Source organism: Vanellus vanellus, assembly GCF_965231255.1.
Source record: "Vanellus vanellus genome assembly, chromosome: 9".
Taxonomy (NCBI): domain Eukaryota; kingdom Metazoa; phylum Chordata; class Aves; order Charadriiformes; family Charadriidae; genus Vanellus; species Vanellus vanellus.
Genome location: NC_138914.1, coordinates 19428463 through 19448708, shown reverse-complemented (window position 1 = coordinate 19448708; position 20246 = coordinate 19428463). Strand labels below are relative to the sequence as shown.

The window sequence follows — 20246 nt, the reverse complement described above, 5'->3', positions numbered from 1 at the left end:
TGCTCGCGAGGCAGAAAGCTGGCGCTGAGCGTTAGTGTTAGCCCCTGAGCCGACCGGCGTGCCCGGTTATTTTGGAATTCACCTGACAAAGAAGCGCTTACCCTGCCGGGCTGAAGGCAGCTGCCTGCGCCGCCCCTCCGCCGGGTTCCCGCCCGGCCCGGCCCGGCGCGGCGCGGCGCCGCCCGCCCTGACGGCATCGCGGCGCGACGGCGGCGCCGCCATTTCCTGGGGGCGGGGCGGAGGGGCCATGGCCGCGCAGGACGTGCTCAGCCAGACCACCCGGCTGGCCTCCTCCAGCGCCTTACTGCAGGTGCGGGGCCGCCCTGGGCCGCCTCCCTCCAACTCTTTCTCCTCCTCTTCCTCTTTCTCATCCTCCTCCTCGGCGGTGCCTGGCGGGAGCCGCCTCAGCCCCGCAGGTGCTTCCCGTGCGGCTTCCTTCACAGGTGCTCTTCCGGCTGGTCACCTTCGGGCTGAACGCCTTCACCCTGCGGTACCTCTCCAGAGAGCTCATCGGTGTGGTCAACGTGAGGTGAGGAGGCGGCGGAGGCTCGGCCGGGCTGGGAGCCCCCCTCCCGCGTCCCGGCCGCGCCGTCGGACAGAGCCGAGGCTTCCCCGGGAGCGGCGCTGCCGCCGCCGCGGGGCGCGTTGGAAGTGTTTGTGTTTGCGGCTGCATCTCGGGGTTTGTGGTCTCTGCGGTGTGTCGCTAATAACGCGCCGCATAACGCTCTCTAATTTACTGTGAAGTGTTTTACAGTCTTTGGTCGCTGAATGGCTTCGACTTTATTTGTTGGCCTGAAGCGGAGGTGCTGTGCTGCTGCTCTGTTTCGGCGTTAAACCATCGGCCTGCTGAGGAAAAGCTAGGCGCAATGGTGTATTACGTGCTGTCGCTATACTTTTCAGCTGCGTTTTTGGTTTATAGATGCTTAAAACGGTTTTTGCCATTTGAATAATCACACATAATTACCTCTGTTTTTCCAGATGGTAATAAGTTACTTCATACCACCGTGTTTTCCATGCATACCTGTTAGATTTGTCTGTCGGGCGGTCCTGGGTAAAAACTGTCAGTGATGCTACTGCATGAGGCATTTCAGAAGTAGTATGAAAAGAAATCATTTTCTCTCTTCCCCCCCCCCCCCATCCTTTAGGCTAACTCTGCTATATTCAACAGTCGTCTTCCTAGCCAGGGAGGCGTTTCGCAGAGCTTGTTTGAGTGGAAGTACAAAGCGAAACTGGACCAAAACAATTAATCTTCTGTGGCTGACGTAAGATACCTTTAAAAACTTACTTCTTTAGAACTTACTTCTAATTCTTGTCTGAGAACTCACAAAATGACAGCAAATATTTATTTACTGAGGTAATTATTTCAGTATTGTTTAGTAGCCTCAGTCATGTTTCAGGACTGATGCGGGAAGCTGGTCAAGTCTGTTGCTTTAGCGCTTATGAACTTGATCTCTTTTTGGAGCACGTGGGGAAGTGCATTGCTAAAGGTGTTACTGGGAGCCATTTGTTCTGTCACTTACCCTGTGGTTTCATTTATGTTGTAGCTCTTAAAGGAAGACCTTGTTGCAGAATATGTAGTCTTTTATTTCCTTTGCCTGCACAGTCTTGCTCATTTATTACCCAATATGCCTCTGTGAAGCTGCTTTAGCTCCCCCTTCCCCCCAATTTTTTCCAAAGTCTTGAGCCCTGATGCAATTTAATGACACGGCAACATAAATGTTTGTGTTGGGTAGGAGAGATGTGAAAAGGTGAAATAAAGGGTTGGAATTAAGCAACAGGGAGTAAGTAGGACTACTTCTTTCAACTGCAGTGCCGTTTATAGCAGAAAGTGGATAGCTTAAAGTCTATGTGAAACTGCAGCCAGAGAGAGTAATCGCACATTGCAGCTAAGTGGATTTTACGACTTGTTTCTCCCGTCTGGTTCCTGGACACACCTCTCTGCTTCTTCCTGTTTGTCAGATGTAGCAACTGTGCAGCCACAATTAGGTGGGTTGGGAAGTAAGTTTACCGGTCTGATATGGTGGAAAACTCCTGCTGCATGACAAAATAGAATCATAGAATCATAGAATTAGTGAGGTTGGAAGGGACCTTTAAGATCATCAAGTCCAACCATTAACCTACCCTGATAAAAACACCACCACTTCTAAACCATGTCCCTAAGCACCTCATCTACCCTTTTCTTAAACACCTCCAGGGATGGTGAATCCACCACCTCTCTGGGCAGCTTATTCCAATGTTTAATAACCCTTTCAGTGAAAAAATGCTTCCTAATATCCAATCTAAACCTGCCCTGACATAACTTGAACCCGTTTCCTCTTGTCCTATCACTTGTCACCAGGGAGAAGAGGTCAGCTCCCATCTCTCTAAAACCTCCTTTCAGGTAGTTGTAGAGGGTGATAAGGTCTCCCCTCAGCCTCCTCTTCTCCAGGCTAAACAACCCCAGATCCCTCAGTCGTTCCTCATAAGGTTTGTCCTCCAATAGTAGTCTTCCGTTGGGTTTCCCTGCTGGCTTGCCCTGGAACTGCACAGCTATTAATTGGATCTGGCCCAGGAATGGGACATTATGTGTCGTCATCTGCATCCAGGTATAAAGAAGAGAGATCATTGCTTTCAGGGATGAGTTTAATACTTACATTTAAAATGTATTAGAGCTGTTCCCTTTGCTGTATTATAATCAATTTTCTCTTATTTGACAGTCTTTCAAGTGGGCATTAAATGGCAGAGTTAACAATGACTGTGTGCACCTTTTTGTTTTTAAATTTTTCCTCATAGAGAAGCATAACTTAAAAAGAAGATTAACTTTTTTGAAGGATCTGAAATACATCTTAGGAGCTTGATGTCAAATACCTTAGGGATCTGATAATGGGAGGGTCAAATAGATCCTGCTGCGATGATATTAAACTTTCTGCAGTCTGTACGAAGCGTCATGTTCCTGAAGTAGTGTCAGCAGAAGGTAATACACATCTGCACTCCTGTGCCTAGCTTGGCTTTTTAGCTAGTCGTAATCAAAGTGGCTCTGAGCTACAGTAGAGCATAGTGATGGGCATACCTGAGGTGCAGGCATGCATTTTCTTCTGCTCACTCTGCTGTTGCTTTTGGAGAACCGGCGATTTTTGGAAGAGTGAGACTAGCAGTTGGAGTGGTGGCATCTTTATCTCTTAAGGCAAGATCCAACAAAGCTTGTCTACCAAATCCCCGGTAACCACAGACTACAAAAATTGTAGCAGTGAAGGGTTTGCGGTGTTCTGCAGGATTCAGAATTGTTCAGTCCTAGGGAAGAAGAAATGCAGATAGCTGACCTCATGTTAGGTTCTTGAGTAGAAAATAGACCAGTCCGAAAAATGTTTTCCCTGTCTTGCAAAAGAATGCCTTAAAAACGTTCATTACAAAAAAAGTATTCTTGGTATGGTAACAATTGAAATTAATTCCCCAGGGCTTCTTTTTATTAATTTATTTTAATTATTATGGCAACATGGGAAATTTTAATCTAATTTTCTTGGGTATTTTTTCTGCTGAAGTAACATTTCTATTGATTGTTTTTTATATTAACTTTTTAGAGTCCCTCTTGGTGTTTTTTGGTCTATTTTCTTGGGCTTAGTCTGGCTACACTTGCTTGAAGTACCTGATCCTTCTGTGGTTCCTCATTATCAGGCTGGTGTAGTGGCATTTGGTCTTTCTGCAATTATCGAGCTTCTGGGAGAACCGTTCTGGGTTTTAGCACAAGCTCATTTGTTTGTGAGACTTAAGGTTAGTAAAGTACATGGGGTGTATGCATGTGTGGGGAATTATTCTTCTCTGTTGAAAGGAACAGATTCCTGAACTAGGTGTTTGTATATTCAAGCATATAAAAGCTGCTACAAAACTGTGTATACTGTTTAGTACCATATGACATAGTTGTAATGTGGATGTGCTTTTGTACCTGTTAAAGCAAGAAAGTTGGTTTATTTAGAAATTATCACTTTAGTGATTGTTAAATACTTAATCATGAATTTTAATTGGAGGGAGAGGCACACAGCTTCCACAGTTCTGCATTTCGATTGATTGTTGGTATGAAATTATGAAATGCAACAATTGAGAACATCATTGTCTCAAGCAAAATTTTCTCCCTTATGTCCTGTACAAAGGACTGGGAAAGTGCAATGGAAGAACTGTGAAATGCAAGAATAGAAAATTTACGAGAAATTACAATCGAAGATGGCCAACTCAGCAGAAAGAAACCCTGTGATAAAGTCACACTGACTTTGGAAGTCTTATATTCCTACATAAATTCTGTGTTTGAAACTAATGTATTTTAAGTTTGTTTATGTGGTTAAGTTGGCAGAAAATAAACCCTATTTTCTTTTTCTTAAAGGTCATTGCTGAAAGCCTTTCAGTTGTGTCAAAATGCATTTTGACAGTTATTTTAGTAGTCCTTTATCCTCAATGGGGCCTCTACATTTTTTCCTTGGCTCAGGTAAGTTTCCTATGTTCTCTTTTTCTGTAAATCCTTGATTCATCTGAATTTTTATTTGCTGCTGCCTTTAACATTTAGCCTGCTAAATAACTTTGAGGAGGTGAGAAAAATTGCTCCTGGGTGGTTTAAGATTTAGCACTTGTATTTAGTATTTTTCTGATACTTGTTATTGACTTGGTACCTTGAGCAGTTTAATGGAGGTACAAGAAAGCACCTTGTTCTGTCTGTGAAGGCACATTTTGCAAATAAGGTTATGTTATTCTGTATAAGTTTTATGTTAGCTCTTCTCCTTAATCAGTTACACATTCTAATGCTTTGAAGGCTGTGTTCACCACTTGGCCTCATGATTAATGTTAGACTTTGGAGTCTACTGTGTAGAAGATGTAATTTCACCACCCTTTACCACCTTATCAGGAGGTGCTAATCATGTGTAATGCATACTCAGATTAAAACTTTCTTTACTACAATGAAGAATGGATATATTGGCACCTGAAAAATAGGGTTATGGTCTGTACAATATCAGTTTACCTAGAAATGAAAATGTGGTCTACCTCAGATGCGGACATTTAGTTATTTTTTTGTTCAGTTTCTGCAGTGACTGTAGCAGATAGCTTAAAACTGATCAAAGAAACGAATGTCAGTGTTACTCTGTCAACTTGTTTTTTTTTTGACTGAGTGAATAATTGCTTTATAATTGGACTTTAATCATTCTAAAAATACTGAATAGAACATAAAAGTTGTCAAAGGGCTATAATAACCTACAGATTAAAAAAAAAATCAACAGTATTCTTGGGGGGGTTGAAGTCTCTACCTAGTTTAAAATTTGATGAGAATAAGGACTACTTACTACATTTTGTTCTTATGGAATTTGGAACTCTAACATGTCATTCTACTTTAGTAAGTTAATTTTATATCACTAGTTGTTTTTTTCTCCTTCCCTATCTTTCTAGCTCTTATATGTCAGTGTTCTGGTAATGTGCTATGTAGTTTATTTTGTGATGTTTTTGGGGTCTCCTGAAGCAACAAAGAAGTCATTTCCAGTTGCTAGAATGAAAGCTCTATTACCTAACTTGTTGGAAGATGAGGTAGGTTGCACAGTCTATTTCTTGATTTTAAATTTTTCTTGAGAGAGCTTTGAAATATAGTTTGAAGTAGCGGAGTAATTGAGTGATTTTGGGGATAACTCTGCACTGTAGAAGATATGACTGATTAAAAAAAACATACAAATTTTGTTTGTGGTTTGTATCAATAAAATACTTTGTCAGAAGAATGTTATGAAACTTGACCTCTTTATTGTCATAGGCTTGTTGCTGACATAGCTTTTAGTATCTTTGCACAAACCATTAACTGGAGGTAGAACATCTCCAGTGTGCAGGTAAATGACCAGGTATCACTGGATCTGAGGCAGGAAAGAAACGAGAACCATTTTACCATGGATTTTGGTACTTGGACTTTTCCACAATTAAACATGGTGGTACACAGCGTCCTACAGATACTTAAAACATCTCTGTCCTCTCAAAAGAGACTGAGGCAAAGAAAGAAATGAAAAGACACAGTAAGGAATACTGTGATATTTCAAAATAATTTGAAAAGTATTTGCAGATTGAAAAGATAAAAGGCAATTCTTGTTTGCAAGACAATGAAGGAGAAAGTTATATTAGCATGCTAAACAGCGTGGGGTATTTTTTCCCACCACTACTTTCTGTAGAAAGCTTGTTTGGGTACTTTGTTTGCAACAACATTAATTTTTAGCAAGGGAGAAAGTTGTCAGATCAGAGTGATATTAGGGCTTGAATTTAGCAGTATTTTAGATTAGTTGTTAATAGCTATGATATTGTGGGTTTTCCTCATCAGTACAGTTCTAGTTAGCCTAGAGTATTGTACTGGCTTTGTATTTTCTATTTCTACTCTAGTTTCAATCATGTTTATTACATTTCAGTACTTCCTGTTTTGCAGACCTTTGTTAACTGGAAGGAAGCACGGTTGACTTGGAGTTTCTTCAAACAATCCTTCTTGAAACAGATTTTGACAGAGGGTGAGGCTTGGCATATAGTTGTGATGGAGAAGGGCTAGTGAATACCATTTGCAAAATTGACTTAATGCTTGAGAAAGCTGGTAGGGAATGTCAGCATGTGACTTTCAGAGATTGTTGCCGGCAGATGTTACTAGCCTGAATGAAATTTTTGAGGGTATTCTGAACTAGGTGCTGTCCTGTTTGACTTTGTCTTTTGAATATTTAGTACTAGAAGTGCCTGAACAAGTATTGGGAAAGATTTAGGGTCTTGTTCTTAAGTTCTTTGTTTTGAACTTACAGGTGAACGATATGTGATGACTTTTTTGAATGTGTTAAATTTTGGAGATCAGGGTAAGTGCGATGGTGTTGTGGAATGGTGACACAGTTTTCTTAGTCACTGCTCTTCAGATGGTTCTGAAAATGACTTAGAGTATTTGAAGATAACTTGAAAATCTGAGATTTCAAAGCCTTTGTGACTTTGAGATACATTTCTAAGAATGATTGATGTAGATATAGAAAATAATTTAATATAAGGTCCTGGATTTTAATTTTATTTTTTTCGTTGGATCAAAACTTTCCAATTGGATATGTATATATACCATGTTTCTTGTTTGTTTTTTTTTTTTTAAAAACTTCATTAATATCTGATGTGTTACAGTTGTCTGTCTTCAGTTTTTGTAATTCTGTTTTCCTGCTGTTTTCTGTCTTCCTTTTGAATCTGTGCTAGCTGTTACGGCAAAAACATCATTGTTTATAGCACTGCATCTCAAAACTGAATTACGTTCTGTAAAAGAATTCAGTGTGGTTACAGAGTAATGTATGGCAGTAGCTGTTCAGATGACTGAGTTGGCAGCATCTTGGGTCTTTATAGCTTGGGGAAGGAAAATAGGCTGTAATTGTTGGCCCACTGTTAGAAGTTTCTTGGCTAGTGTGAATTACTTTTAATTGCCAGCGGTAGTATGTTCCTCCATAAATACTGAGTATATATGCTTGCCACCAGTAACTGGGGTTGCTTCTGATCCTCCTCCCATGCAGAACAGTTGAGCTGCCTCTTACTTTTGAAGAGTCTTTAAAAGAGCAATGAATACAAAAATGCCTGTACTCTCAAAATGTTGAGAAACATTGGTTCCAAGTCCTATGAAATCAGCCAGAACCTTATTCTGTTATTTCACTGTGACTATGTAAAGCACTTATCCATATGCCTCTCAATGACTGTACGGTGTATATATATACACACATAGATAGATGTCTTAACAGGTTTTGAGCAGTGTCTTGCTGAGGATGGAAGTGCTGGTAAAATGTTACGTAGGGTTGCTCTTCCACCTCAGTGAGAGTAAAAAGAACGAACCTCCTCACTAAAAGTAGATGCCTTTCTCTTCTGCTGTATCAGTAAATCCTTACATTCCTGTTCTTATTCAGTGAAATTCATCAGGATCTTTTAACTTGCTCCACAGTAAGAATTTTAAATGTGTTTTGATCTGTTACTAGATTCACATCTCTGTAGTTGATGCTTTTGTCCTAGCTTTGCCATCTGTGAGCAAGCCTTGTAATTTTGAGCTGTGGTTGCTGTGACTGTCAGAATTTTTAGGGAACACTGCTTTAATGTTGCACTAAGTTCTGCTTGTTTTCTCTTTGTTCACTGGAAATGTTAAATGTCATTGTTATGTCATTGTTAAAGACCTGGAATTAAAATGTGTCTAAAAAAATTACAGGTTGCTGTTATGGTTTGTGGTTTGTTTTTTGTGGTTTTTTTTTTTTTTTTTTTTAGGTGTATATGATATCGTGAATAATCTTGGTTCACTGGTGGCCAGGTTTATCTTTTTGCCTATTGAGGAGAGTTTTTATGTCTTTTTTGCTAAAGTGTTGGAAAGAGGGAAGAATGTAAAGGATCAGAAGCAGGTATGTTTATTTTGGATTAATTATGTGTCAAATGCTTGATTTATGTTACAGATAAGTTGCATCACAGAAGTGTGACAGACAGAAGTGTGTGTTTAAATTTGAGTATAAAGGCTGTTAAAATTGAAAAGTTGAAGTGCAGAACAAAAATGTCAAGTGAGGCTGGACCAAAGAAATTAAGATACGCAGTGGCGTAGTACTGCCTTACATTTTAAATGAAGTTAACATCATCTGCTCCAAACAGTGTGATGTAAACCCTTGGGTACCATGTATTTCCAGATATATTTAGGCAATTATTTAAATCATGAGTGTGCTATTTCTATCAAATAAATGCTGTCTTGAAAATATTTGGCTTACTTGAAAATATAAGTAGCTGTTAAGTACTAAACAGTAATGTTTCCAAAGAGTGCAGTTTTGGGAAGAAAAGAATTGTGTTTTTCTTGAGCTTTTGAATTGTTTGTGGAGTATCAATGGTTAGGCAAACAAGAGCTTTGTTCCACAGAGTAATATTCATGTGTTCTCTAGGTAAGAAATTCTTGAGCAGTCATAAAGGTCACTTTGGGCTTTTGTCTGATACTGTGACAACTTTTTGCAGTAATCCTGCTGCTTGCACCGTAGCACTCCGTTAAACTCCCCCCATGCTTCGGGTCATTGGTGGGCTAAGAAAGATGTACGTATATGTATATTTTACATATAGTGTACCTGATATATATATATAGTTGGCAAAATGGCTATGAGTTTTTGTTGTATGTACTGAAATTACAAGAATTACAAGAATGCTTCTTGTAATGAGGTAGTAGACCTGACAAGTTGCTTGTTCTGGTGTGGCAAATCCTGCAGTCCCATGCAGCAATAAAAATCTGACCCTCCTGCTGACTCAAGCTGTGGCCTTGGGCAGATGCTGTGCTTCTCTTTGCCGTTTACTAACTGTTAAACAGGTGCAAGTGCTGTTTGCACGTTTCCTTGAACGGACGTGTGGCTAATAAATATGTAGAATTTGTAATGTGTAAAACATAGCATGGAATAATAAATATATAAAAACTGTTGGAAGTTAAGACCATGTATGGATAATTCAACAACAAAGGATAAGTTTCACACCTTTTTACACTGTGCAAACTGATTTTTTTTTTTTTTTTTTTTTTGCTGTGAAGTAGCTTTTCTGCGTGAAAATAACTATTATATTGATTCTGAATCATGTAATTGGCTACAATTTTTTTCAGGATGATGTTGCTATGGCTGCAAATGTATTAGAATTGCTGTTGAAACTTGTGCTTCTGATTGGCCTTACCATCACAGTTTTTGGCTATGCCTATTCTCAGCTGGCTCTGGATATTTATGGAGGCTCAATGCTCAGTTCTGGAACAGGTAAAGATTTATAGAGCTGGCAAAAAAGACATTCTTTAAAAAGAGAAACTGCAGCTATTATGAATTCTTAGGTAAATCAGCAGATTATTTTTTTTTCTGTAAAACTCCTATTGAAATCGGTGACTCAGTTTTCCCGAATCCAGAACTCGTGCCTTTGTAATAGCATCTTTAATATGTAGTCGCCTTGAACTAAAATATACTGAGGAGCTCTAAATATGTAGATCAGGTTTGTGGCTCTACCTTTTTTCAATTTCACATTGTTGGAAAAGAACACTTTACAGGATCGTGTGACTACTCAGCTGTTTAAAACAATGACGCCCCCCCCCCCCCCCCCCCCCCCCAAACCCCATACAACAAACTGGAACCAAAGAATCCATAGTTTTAGCATAGAAGCAATAATACTTTTTTTTTTTTTTCATAGTGCTAAACCACATAATGGTAGCAGTCTTGCTATAGTTGTACATACTGAGGGGTAAGTTTTGCAAATCTGTCCACAGAAGCAGTCAAAGGGATTGTAGGTCGCCTTGGATTTTAAGGAGAGAAAGCAGAGGTTCCTTTAATTCCTTCTTGAAACATTAACACACAAATTGTCACCTGGAGTTTTCTTGGGTCCTTCCAGTGGTTTGTCAGTTGACCTACAGTAGCTCCTGCTAGAAAAAACAACCTGCCTTCTGTAGCTGAGCCAGGTGTAGTGTCTTGGTTCCTAGCTGATCTGTCTTGGATGAAGATCTAGCTGCTCCTCAGAGGAGCTTTTTTGTTGCATTTCTGTCTGGAAATTTTGCCTTTGTGCCATCATGGGAGAGTTCTAGCTTGCATTTTCCATTTCACAGCTATTGCAATTAAGAGAAAGTTACAGGGAAGACAAAAGCACGTGGCAGTATATTGTGTTGAAGACAGTTGCACGTGTCAGAGTTCTGCACCTTCAAACCATAACCTTGGAATATTGCTTATTGGGTATTAAAATTAATTGCAATTACCTTACTTGGTGTTAAGATAATTTGATATATTCTAACCCCATGGACACTTTTCTATTATTAAATGTCAAGCATTTAGATATTTTTGCTTTAGATCCTTGCCTGTTATTTGCTGTAGACCATTGCATGTTATTTGGAAGCTGGCGCTTGATTTGTATAGTGATTTTAAGGGAAACCCTGTATCTGCATAACCAAGAAAAAATGTTAACAACTTTTGCATACTGTTTTGAGTTGTCTTGCTGCTGGTTTGTCGTGGTTTGGGCGGATTCGTTTCTAATTTTGAAAGCAAATGTTGTGAAAGTTGGTCATTCTGGACCTCAGCAGCCAACTCGATTTTATGAAGAAAATGTTTTCTGTCTCTCTTTCTCTTTAAGAATGAGTGTCTGGGCCTAATATTTTAGACATGCTTACTTGCCTAAGAAGGGCTATGTTTAGGAATACGGATGCAAGTCAAGTGACTCACAAGTAATTTTTTTTTTTTTTTTTTTACCTGATGATAATGTGTGAAAATGAAACGTTGAGCATGTGTACTGACTTATTTGACCAGATATTCATGGATATATTAATTCGGATATTTTTTCCTTTCTTTTTTTCCCGACTGTTCTCTGCTTTAATGTTTTTATGCATACTTGAAAAGAAATCTTCAGCTCTGCCCCATGTCTGCAGTGTATTTACTGCTCACTGGACAGTTGTTCTTTAGAATTGAATCAGGACTTGGTGATAAAAACTACATTGCTGCCATCAAGAAGGGATGCACACTAACCTGTTAAAAAGCATGGAATTTTTTTTTTCCCCCCAGTCTTAGTCCTCCCTCTAAAGGACAAGGAAAAGATTAAGGTCTGAATGGAGAGTTTTGAAGTCCTGTATAAATAATATCTGACCCATAAAAATCAGAATATAATTTTTTATCTACCACAGTTTTGAATGTATTGAACATCCTTTCTGGTTTTCTTACTGTTGTGTTCAAAATATACATTTTATTGCTTTTAGTACCTCATAATGACTATTGGATTAATTTCCACAAATTTCGTACGATAGATGATTTGGGTTATGATAAATATATTTTAAGTAGGAAATCACTTTTAATCAAATACTTTTTTTGATGGTTACCTTTTCTGTTACTATAAGCACTGCTATTCTTGGATGTTTGAGTTTTTATTTTTGTTTTTATTTTGCCTTGTTTGTTTGTGTTCTTGTCAAGATCTAGACAAGAAACTTGTTCAAATGAACTTGTTTCCATTATTAGTGATAACACTACAACTTTTGTCTCTTGGTGAGTGTAAAAACAATGTAGTTTTGTAAAAGAAATAATAATCTACTTATTGTTCTAATGTGTTTTTTAGGTCCAGATCTCCTCCGATGTTACTCTTTATATGTCCTATTTCTTGCTATTAATGGAGTAACAGAATGCTTTACGTTTGCTTTGATGTGCAAAGAAGAGGTGGACAGGTAGGAAATAGTGTCCTCAGAATAATCCTGTAATTAATCTGCATATGGTCTGCTTGGAGTTCAGTATGTAAACAAAACAATTGTTCTGCCTGGATGTGTGCTTGCAAATGCTTTTTTTCCGAAGAGAAAGTTTTTTCTGCAGTCACTGTAAGAACTATGTGCCTTGTCACCAGAGCCAGGTGCAACAGCTGGGCAAGCAAACATGCACTACTTTTGGGTTTTTTTACATGCTTGTATTTGTTGGTAAACATTGATCTTAAAAATGTATACATAATGAGTTTATAAAGAGATTGATGCATTTGAAATCAGCATAAGAATATCCTGCCCCACTGAAAACCAACTCCTTATTTAGCTGTCTGCAGATAGATTTAGATGTAGAAGCTTTAGCAAATGTTTAAATGTTTGAGTAAAAAGGTCAGAAATTAAGAAATAAAAAGTTTGTTAAATTAGCTTTTGGTACATCACTAACTGGCAAAGTAATTTAGATGTGAAGTCTTGTTTTCTGTACATATGCATTTGAAATTACAGTTTATAAGACAGACTATCACTTAAAACTCATTAAAATTTTGCAACTGTGTATCAGGTACACTTCGGAATGATTTAAATTGTGGGTCTTGACTTTCTGAGATCCCGTCCAGCCTGCATGATTTGTTGATTCTGTGTCCATCCTGGGTTATTGACTTTGAAGCCTGGTTACCTTCCCATCAAGCTTTTTTTGCTTATGTAGCAACTGTCCCATACAGAGCCTTTCCAAATTTACATCTATGAGGTCTGCTTTCCACAGTCAAAATAGTATGTTTTAGACTTAGCAAGGGCTGCTTTCATGACTCCTTTAAAGTGTGAAGTTGTTTTCAAAGCCACTGTTTGGAGCAGAAACTAAAGTGTCATCTTGTTGATCATTATTTTTCTTAAATACATACCTAAAATAAAATAGCAAAAAATCCACAAGATTTTACATTACTAACCATTCTAACTAAATTTGACTTTCTGAAATGAGTGTACAGCTGATTAGTGAAATAGAATTTCCTTCACATAATGTAGTTCTTAGTTTAATTTGTTTGATATATTTTCCATTCTTTCAGTGATTATTTTTTTTTTAATGTCTCAGTTCTCAAATTTATCTTATTCCATTAGAAGATGGGAGGAGAATTTCTGTTGCTTACTTTAGAAAATAAATTGTATTTCTTCAAAGGTAAAGTTAGTAAGTAAATACTGTAACTGTATACATTGTTAAATTGTTGGGTTTTTTTCCTAGGTACAATTTTGTTATGCTGGCCTTGTCCTTCACATTTCTGTGCATCTCTTATTTCTTGACCCACTGGCATGGCAGTATAGGTTTTATCCTTGCCAACTGCTTTAACATGGGCATTCGAATAGCTCACAGCATCCACTATATCTATGATTACTTCAAAGAAAGCACTTACAGACCTTTGACAGGCTTGCTTCCCTCACCGGTTTTGGTACTCGTTTATATCCTAAGTGGAGTAATCACTGGTTTCTCAGAGGTAAGCATCTTTCTCGGATTTTGCTTTCACTGAAAGTTAGTGTTGAACCACTTGTGTGTCCACAAGCAGAGAGATATCATTAGCAAAACAGGCTGGTGGGGGTAGGCTGGAAGACTTCCATTACAGGCAAGGCAAGATACAATATTAAGAGATTCTGTCTTTAATACAAAGGTGTCTCTGCCACCTGTAGAAGGTGTATCTGACAAGTAAAGTAAAATTTAATGCATTTCTGCTGTCTGTAGATAAATCCACATCCTTAGCTCTTAGTAATAATTGAAATTTGGCAGTAGCACAAAGAAACTGTTATTAAACATTCAGTAATAAAAATGTAATAGAGGAAAAACAACCAAAACCAGAACAGAAACAAAACTTGCCATGAACACATTTATTCAGACAACAAGATAGTAATTGCACAGACTAATTATTGAGATGGTAGCATTTCATTGTACAAAAACTTGACAGATTGAAAATCCATTATGCCTTAGAGAAGGAGAGCTTTATATTTTGGAATGGGAGATTTCCAGTGAGGTTTTGTTAGAAAATAACCTCGTATGTTGCTGCAAAGTAGCAGACTTGTGTGATAGCACCAGCAGAGTTTTCCTAATTCTCAATTAACATATTTCTGCATACCAGGTAATAGTAACTTCCACATTTACCAGATATCTCCTGAATGCTCATTTTCTGCTGACAGAATTTTGAGAAAGCAAGTGTTACGACTACTAAAGATGATTTATTGTAGGATCAGTGCATGTGGAAAAACTGCACTCAGCTTGATGGTGCTTTTAGCGTGGTCAAGAGAGGTGTTGGACCTTGTTTTTTATTGAGACAGTAAATCTACTTTGTGCTGACTAGTTTTCCTGCCATTCCTTGTTTCCTTTGTTGTAGGTATTCTGCTGCTGTGATAAGGGTTGGATGGCGAGGCTGATTCACATCGGCGTGGGGGCTCTGTGCTTTGCAGCAACCATCGTTACTATGTTCTGCACAGAGACCAAGCTGATCCACTTTGTCAGAAGCCAGTTCCTCTCCCGCTATATGAAGAAAGGAACATGAAATGCTCCTGTGCAGAATGGTTCTTGTACATGCTTGCAGTAAAGGGCTGTATTTTTGCGTAAGATCTGTATGCAGAAAGGTTTCCACATGTGTTTATTGGAAGCGTTGATACTGGAGTGGCAATGTAGAAGAATGCCAACTGGACGTTGTTTTATCTTCTCAACTGGTCAGTGCAGGGAAAGAGTCGAGTAATTTTTATGCATCATTCTTTTCTAAGCTTTTTTTCAAACAGCCTCTTTGGTAATGAATGAAGATCTAAGATACACCCTTCGGACATAAGCTGGTGGAGGGACTTCATGGAGAGAGCTCCCATTCTTACTGATGGAGAACACATGTGTGAAGGCATCATATGGCTCATATCTTGAGATGTAATTAATTAAGAATGCCCTTATTTGGCATGATGGGCTGCTTAACTGGTTAGATTATAAATGATCTGACAAAAAAACCTCAGAACCCATAAAACAAGAGCTGAAGAAAACACTAGGGCAAGGACCAATAGTAATATAACTGTTGCTGAGGGAGAACGTAACGCGCTGCAGAGAGATTGAGTGGTCTGGAGTGTTAGTGGTGAGCAGAAAGTTCTGACGCTTACAAGTAAATTACAGGCACACACAGCATGTGTCCGTGCTAGCTATGTAAGAGTATTTCATTCAGCATATCATTAGTTTATGAGAGTATTGATTAACTTGTCAAAAATACTCTGCAGCCTTAGTTAAAAGGGAAGAAAAAAAAGATTTTGACCAGTGTTTTACAGAAGGTGTTAAGTACAGTCATACTGATGCTGAAGTTCCAGAAGGTTAATCGTAAAACTTTCACTCCACTGTCGTTTTTTTGTCTGAGAGATTTTAAATGCCAGCACCAAAAATTTGTCTCAATAAAAATTATTTTGTCTTGTCTGTGAGATCAAATTTTAAATATATTTAATAACATTTCTTTCAAGGATTTATGCTTATTGTGAGTCTCATTATTGGATAGAAAATGCTTCATTTTGTTACAACCAATTTTCCTCATGTCTTGTTCCTTTACTTGTTCAATTTTAACCTTTGTATTGATTTTTAATTGTTGAAAATTTGGAGATTCAGAAGTTGTAAAATTAGATATTAAGCTGCTGGGTTAAGTTCACTAATGGTGTGTGTATTGCAGGTCTAAGCTCTGAATTTGGCAGTTTCAGCACGTACAAGTGGCAGGCTTATAATGAGCAGCATTCCCTTTGCAGTGCTTGGATGGACCAAAAAATGTCAAGTGATGAAAAATGTGTGCTCAGACATGTACACTTGAAAGCTTTTAGTTTAATTATGTAGCAACTCTGCGCCTCGCCAGGGTGCACTGACACGTGGCCTGAGTCCTCTTTTTGGGCTTGCCCTTGTGGGTCACAGTGACCCCACTGCTGGCCTTTGTTTGCCCCAAATATGGGCTGGGATGCCCTCAGCCTCCTGCCACCCACTGTGCCCTGGAGACAGGTAAAACCCCAGTGGGTATGGGCCTGGGCAGCCTGCTCCATGGGACCCTGTGTGGGCTGGTGCTTGGACTAGATGGTCTCAAGAGGTGCCCTCCTGCATGATGTACGGAGTTGTTTGCCTCTGCATGTGTTTCCTGTGCAGGAAAGAGGAGTAGTAGGGCTGGTTTATAGACTTCAATTTTGCTTTAGTTTGCAGGAGTATGAGATGGCAAAAGCCCCAACTTCTGCCCAGAACAGGAGGCCAGACAGACAGGAGTCCAAACAGACAGGAGGCCAAGGAAGCACAGAGGCTGGTAAGGAAGAAATAAAAGGCATTGAGAGAAGGGTGGAAGAGGAGGGGAAAGAAACTAGTCATCTTGAGACAGTGCTGGTGGGAGCTTACCCACTTGATGGCCATCCCTTGGGGGGGGTCCAGACCTTGGGGCCTGGCCAGCCTTGGGGGCAGTTCAGCCTTTTCCCTGGGGGAGCTTCCTGGGGAGCTCTGGTCCATGCCAGTGAGTGGCCACCAGTCCTGGGCTATGCCCAGAGAAGAGGACTAGATGAGGTGACAGCGAGGTGGATTGAGAGTTGGCTGCGGGACAGAACTCAGAGGGTTGTGATCAGTGGCACAGAGTCTAGTTGGAGGCCTGTAACCAGTGTTTTCCCCCAGGGGTCAATACTTGGTCCAGTTTTGTTTAATATATTCATTAATGACCTGGATGAGGGGACAGAGTGTATAATCAGCAAGTTTGCTGATGATACCAAACTGGGTGGGGTGGCTGACACCCCAGAGGGCCGTGCTGCCATCCAGCATGACCTGGAGAGGCTGGAGAGCTGGGCAGAGAAGAACCTAATGAGGTTCAACAAAAGCAAGTGCAAGGCCCTGCACCTGGGGAGGAAGAATGCTAGGCACCAGTATAGGTTAGGGGCGGACCTGCTGGGAAGTAGCTCTGAGGAGAAGGATCTGGGGGTTGTGGTAGACAGTAAATTATCCATGGCCCAGCAATGTGCCCTTGTTGCCAAAAAGGCCAATGGAATCCTGTGCTGCATAGGGAAGAGTGTGGCCAGTAGGTCGAGGGAGGTCATTCTCCCCCTCTACTCTGCACTGGTAAGGCCACAAGTGGAATACTGTGTCCAGTTTTGGGCTCCCCAGTTCAAGAGGGACAGGGAACTGCTGGAGCGAGTCCAGCGAAGGGCAACTAAGATGATTAAGGGCTGGGAGCATCTCCCTTATGAGGAAAGGCTGAGAGAGCTGGGACTCTTTAGCCTGGAGAAGAGAAGGCTGAGGGGAGACCTTATTATGGCGTACAAGTATCTAAAGGGTGGGTTGAAGGAGGATGGAGCCAGGCTCTTTTCAATGGTTCCCAGTGACAGGACGAGGGGCAATGGGCACAAGTTAGAACACAGGACGTTCTGTTCAAATACACGGAAAAACTTCTTTACGGTGAGGGTGACAGAGCACTGGAACAGGCTGCCCAGGGAGGTTGTGGAGTCCCCTTCTCTGGAGATTTTCAAGACCCACCTGGATGCAGTCCTGAGTAATGTGCTCTGGGCAATCCTGCTTTAGCAGGGGAGTTGGGCTAGATGATTTACCACTAGTGGTGGTAAATGGAGTTAAATCCAGTTGGTGTCCAGTCACGAGTGGTGTCCCCCAGGGATTGGTGCTGGGGCCTGTTCTCTTTAATATCTTTATCAATGATCTGGATGAGGGGATCGAATGCACCCTCAGTAAGTTCGCAGATGACACTAAACTAGGGGGGCGTGTTGATCTGCTTGAGGGTAGATTGGCTCTGCAGAGGGATCTGGACAGGCTGGACAGATGGGCTGAGGCCAATGGTATGAGGTTCAACAAGGCCAAGTGCCGGGTCCTGCACTTGGGTCACAACAACCCCATGCAGTGCTACAGACTGGGGGCGGAGTGGCTCGAAAGCTGCCTGGCAGAAAAGGACCTGGGGGTGTTGGTGGACAACCGGCTGAGCATGAGCCAGCAGTGTGCCAAGGCGGCCAACACCATCCTGGCCTGCATCAGGAATAGTGTGGTGAGCCGGACTAGGGAAGTAATCATCCCCCTGTACTCAGCACTGGTGAGGCCTCACCTCGAGTACTGTGTTCAGTTTTGGGCCCCTCACTACAAGAAGGACATTGAGGTGTTGGAGCGTGTCCAGAGAAGGGCTACAAAGCTGGTGAAGGGTCTGGAGGACAAACCTTATGAGGAACGACTGAGGGATCTGGGGTTGTTTAGCCTGGAGAAGAGGAGGCTGAGGGGAGACCTTATCACCCTCTACAACTACCTGAAAGGAGGTTTTAGAGAGATGGGAGCTGACCTCTTCTCCCTGGCGACAAGTGATAGGACAAGAGGAAACGGGTTCAAGTTATGTCAGGGCAGGTTTAGATTGGATATTAGGAAGCATTTTTTCACTGAAAGGGTTATTAAACATTGGAATAAGCTGCCCAGAGAGGTGGTGGATTCACCATCCCTGGAGGTGTTTAAGAAAAGGGTAGATGAGGTGCTTAGGGACATGGTTTAGAAATGGTGGTGTTTTTATCAGGGTAGGTTAATGGTTGGACTTGATGATCTTAAAGGTCCCTTCCAACCTCACTGATTCTATGATTCTATGATCTCTAGAGGTCCCTTCCAACTCTGAAAACTCCGTGAAGAGTCCCCAGGCTTTTGGACCAGGCTGCAGCTGGCAAAACACTCTGAGCCAAGGGGAGAGGTTTGGCAAGATTTGGAGAGTTGATTCACAAACTTTCACCCCAAAAGCTTTCCCTCTCTGCTTTTCCAGCCTGTAAAGGCAGGGGCCATGGTGAGAGCTGCCCAGGAGAGGGGCTCCCCTGCTCGCTCTGCTCCCTTATGCCCCTTTCTGGTGCTTCTGAAGCTGCCCCACAGCCACTTGCAGGTTCCTGCCCCACCAAGGAAAGGCTCACACTGGCTCTGAAAGGCAGTTTATTGCCATGGAAGATGGCCATTTCTGCCGTGACTCCCCAGTTTGTGGTTCTGCTGCTTTTTGTTTTGGAGGCACCATGTCACCCAAGAGCTGAGGAGTTCAGGAGAAAGATGTTGGGTCACCTGTGACATTGAGGTGCTGTCCTGTGGTCCTGTGCGGTGGCCTGGCCAGCCGCTGCATCTGAGCAGATGGGCTGTGTGAGCCCAGGCTGGGCTCAAAAGTCATTTCTGTCCCCTGTACTGGGGAGCCCAGAACTGGAGGCAGTACTGCAGGCGCAGCCTTATCAGTGTGGCACAGGAGGAAGGATCACCTTCCCTGATCTCTGCCCGTGCTGGGAGCAGAAGCAGAGATGTCCCTTGACCAGGGCTGGAGCTTTACAGTTGCCCTGCCTGACCAGCACCTTTTGGACAACAGTGCCACCCTCAACGGCTGCCCCAGGGGACCTGGCATGTGACTGCACTATCTGTAGGAGCAGCTGCTCTGTTTATGGGTGCTGAGGGCTTGGGCCCTCATCTTGGAACTTCACAGCCACCCCTGTGAGGCAGTGGCTGTCTCAGAGTGGGTGGCAGGTGACCGAGGGCGTCCCTGTCTGTGTTTGGGGCCCATACAGGCCAGCGGTGCTGATGTCACGGTGGCCACGGTGAACCACGGGGCCAAGTGCACAAAATGGAATGTTTGGCACCAGCCTGGCGTCATTGCGACCTGGAGAGGTGAGGAGAGGGCAGGGGAGGGATGGGGCTCATGTGGGGCTGCCAAGGGAGGCCAGGGGGCCCCATACCTTGGGGCTCTGGTCCTGTGCTGCAAGATCACCCGTATCCAGCTTCTCCTTCAGGGTCAGCAGCGGAGCAGTTGGAGGTAACAGCCCGGCGCTGCTGGGCCTTAGACTCCATACGGACTCAGTGTTGATGTGTGCCATGTCCGCAAGAAAGCGGAAGGCCCCTGACTCGATGGAACAGGGTGAGAGCAAAGTGTCCCTCCCAGAGCCTGGCAGAGGGGGTGTGTGGGGGGTCCGTGTGGGGCCGAGAGCGGTGGCCGAGGGCGGCAGGAGCTCCCCAAGTGCCCTGGGGCAGGGCCCCTCCTTTCCTCAGCACGCAGGGCCCAGGCTGGGCAGTGGGCACCTGCTGGGACAGCCCTGCCTGCAATGTCCCCTTCCT

General features: G+C 42.0%; 1 protein-coding gene across 1 annotated transcript; it reads left to right on the top strand.

Moving 5' to 3' along the window:
• Positions 1-247: 247 nt before the first annotated feature.
• Positions 248-15602, top strand: RFT1 (RFT1 glycolipid translocator homolog; the record flags this gene model as incomplete). The annotated part of the gene is made up of 13 exons (XM_082487675.1): positions 248-310; positions 444-529; positions 1146-1262; positions 3558-3747; positions 4352-4453; positions 5404-5538; positions 6410-6488; positions 6768-6818; positions 8236-8366; positions 9584-9728; positions 12046-12151; positions 13407-13656; positions 14542-15602. 13 exons carry the CDS (start codon positions 248-250, stop codon positions 14704-14706), a joined length of 1620 nt encoding a protein of 539 aa, XP_082343801.1. The 3' UTR covers positions 14707-15602.
• Positions 15603-20246: the final 4644 nt, after the last annotated feature.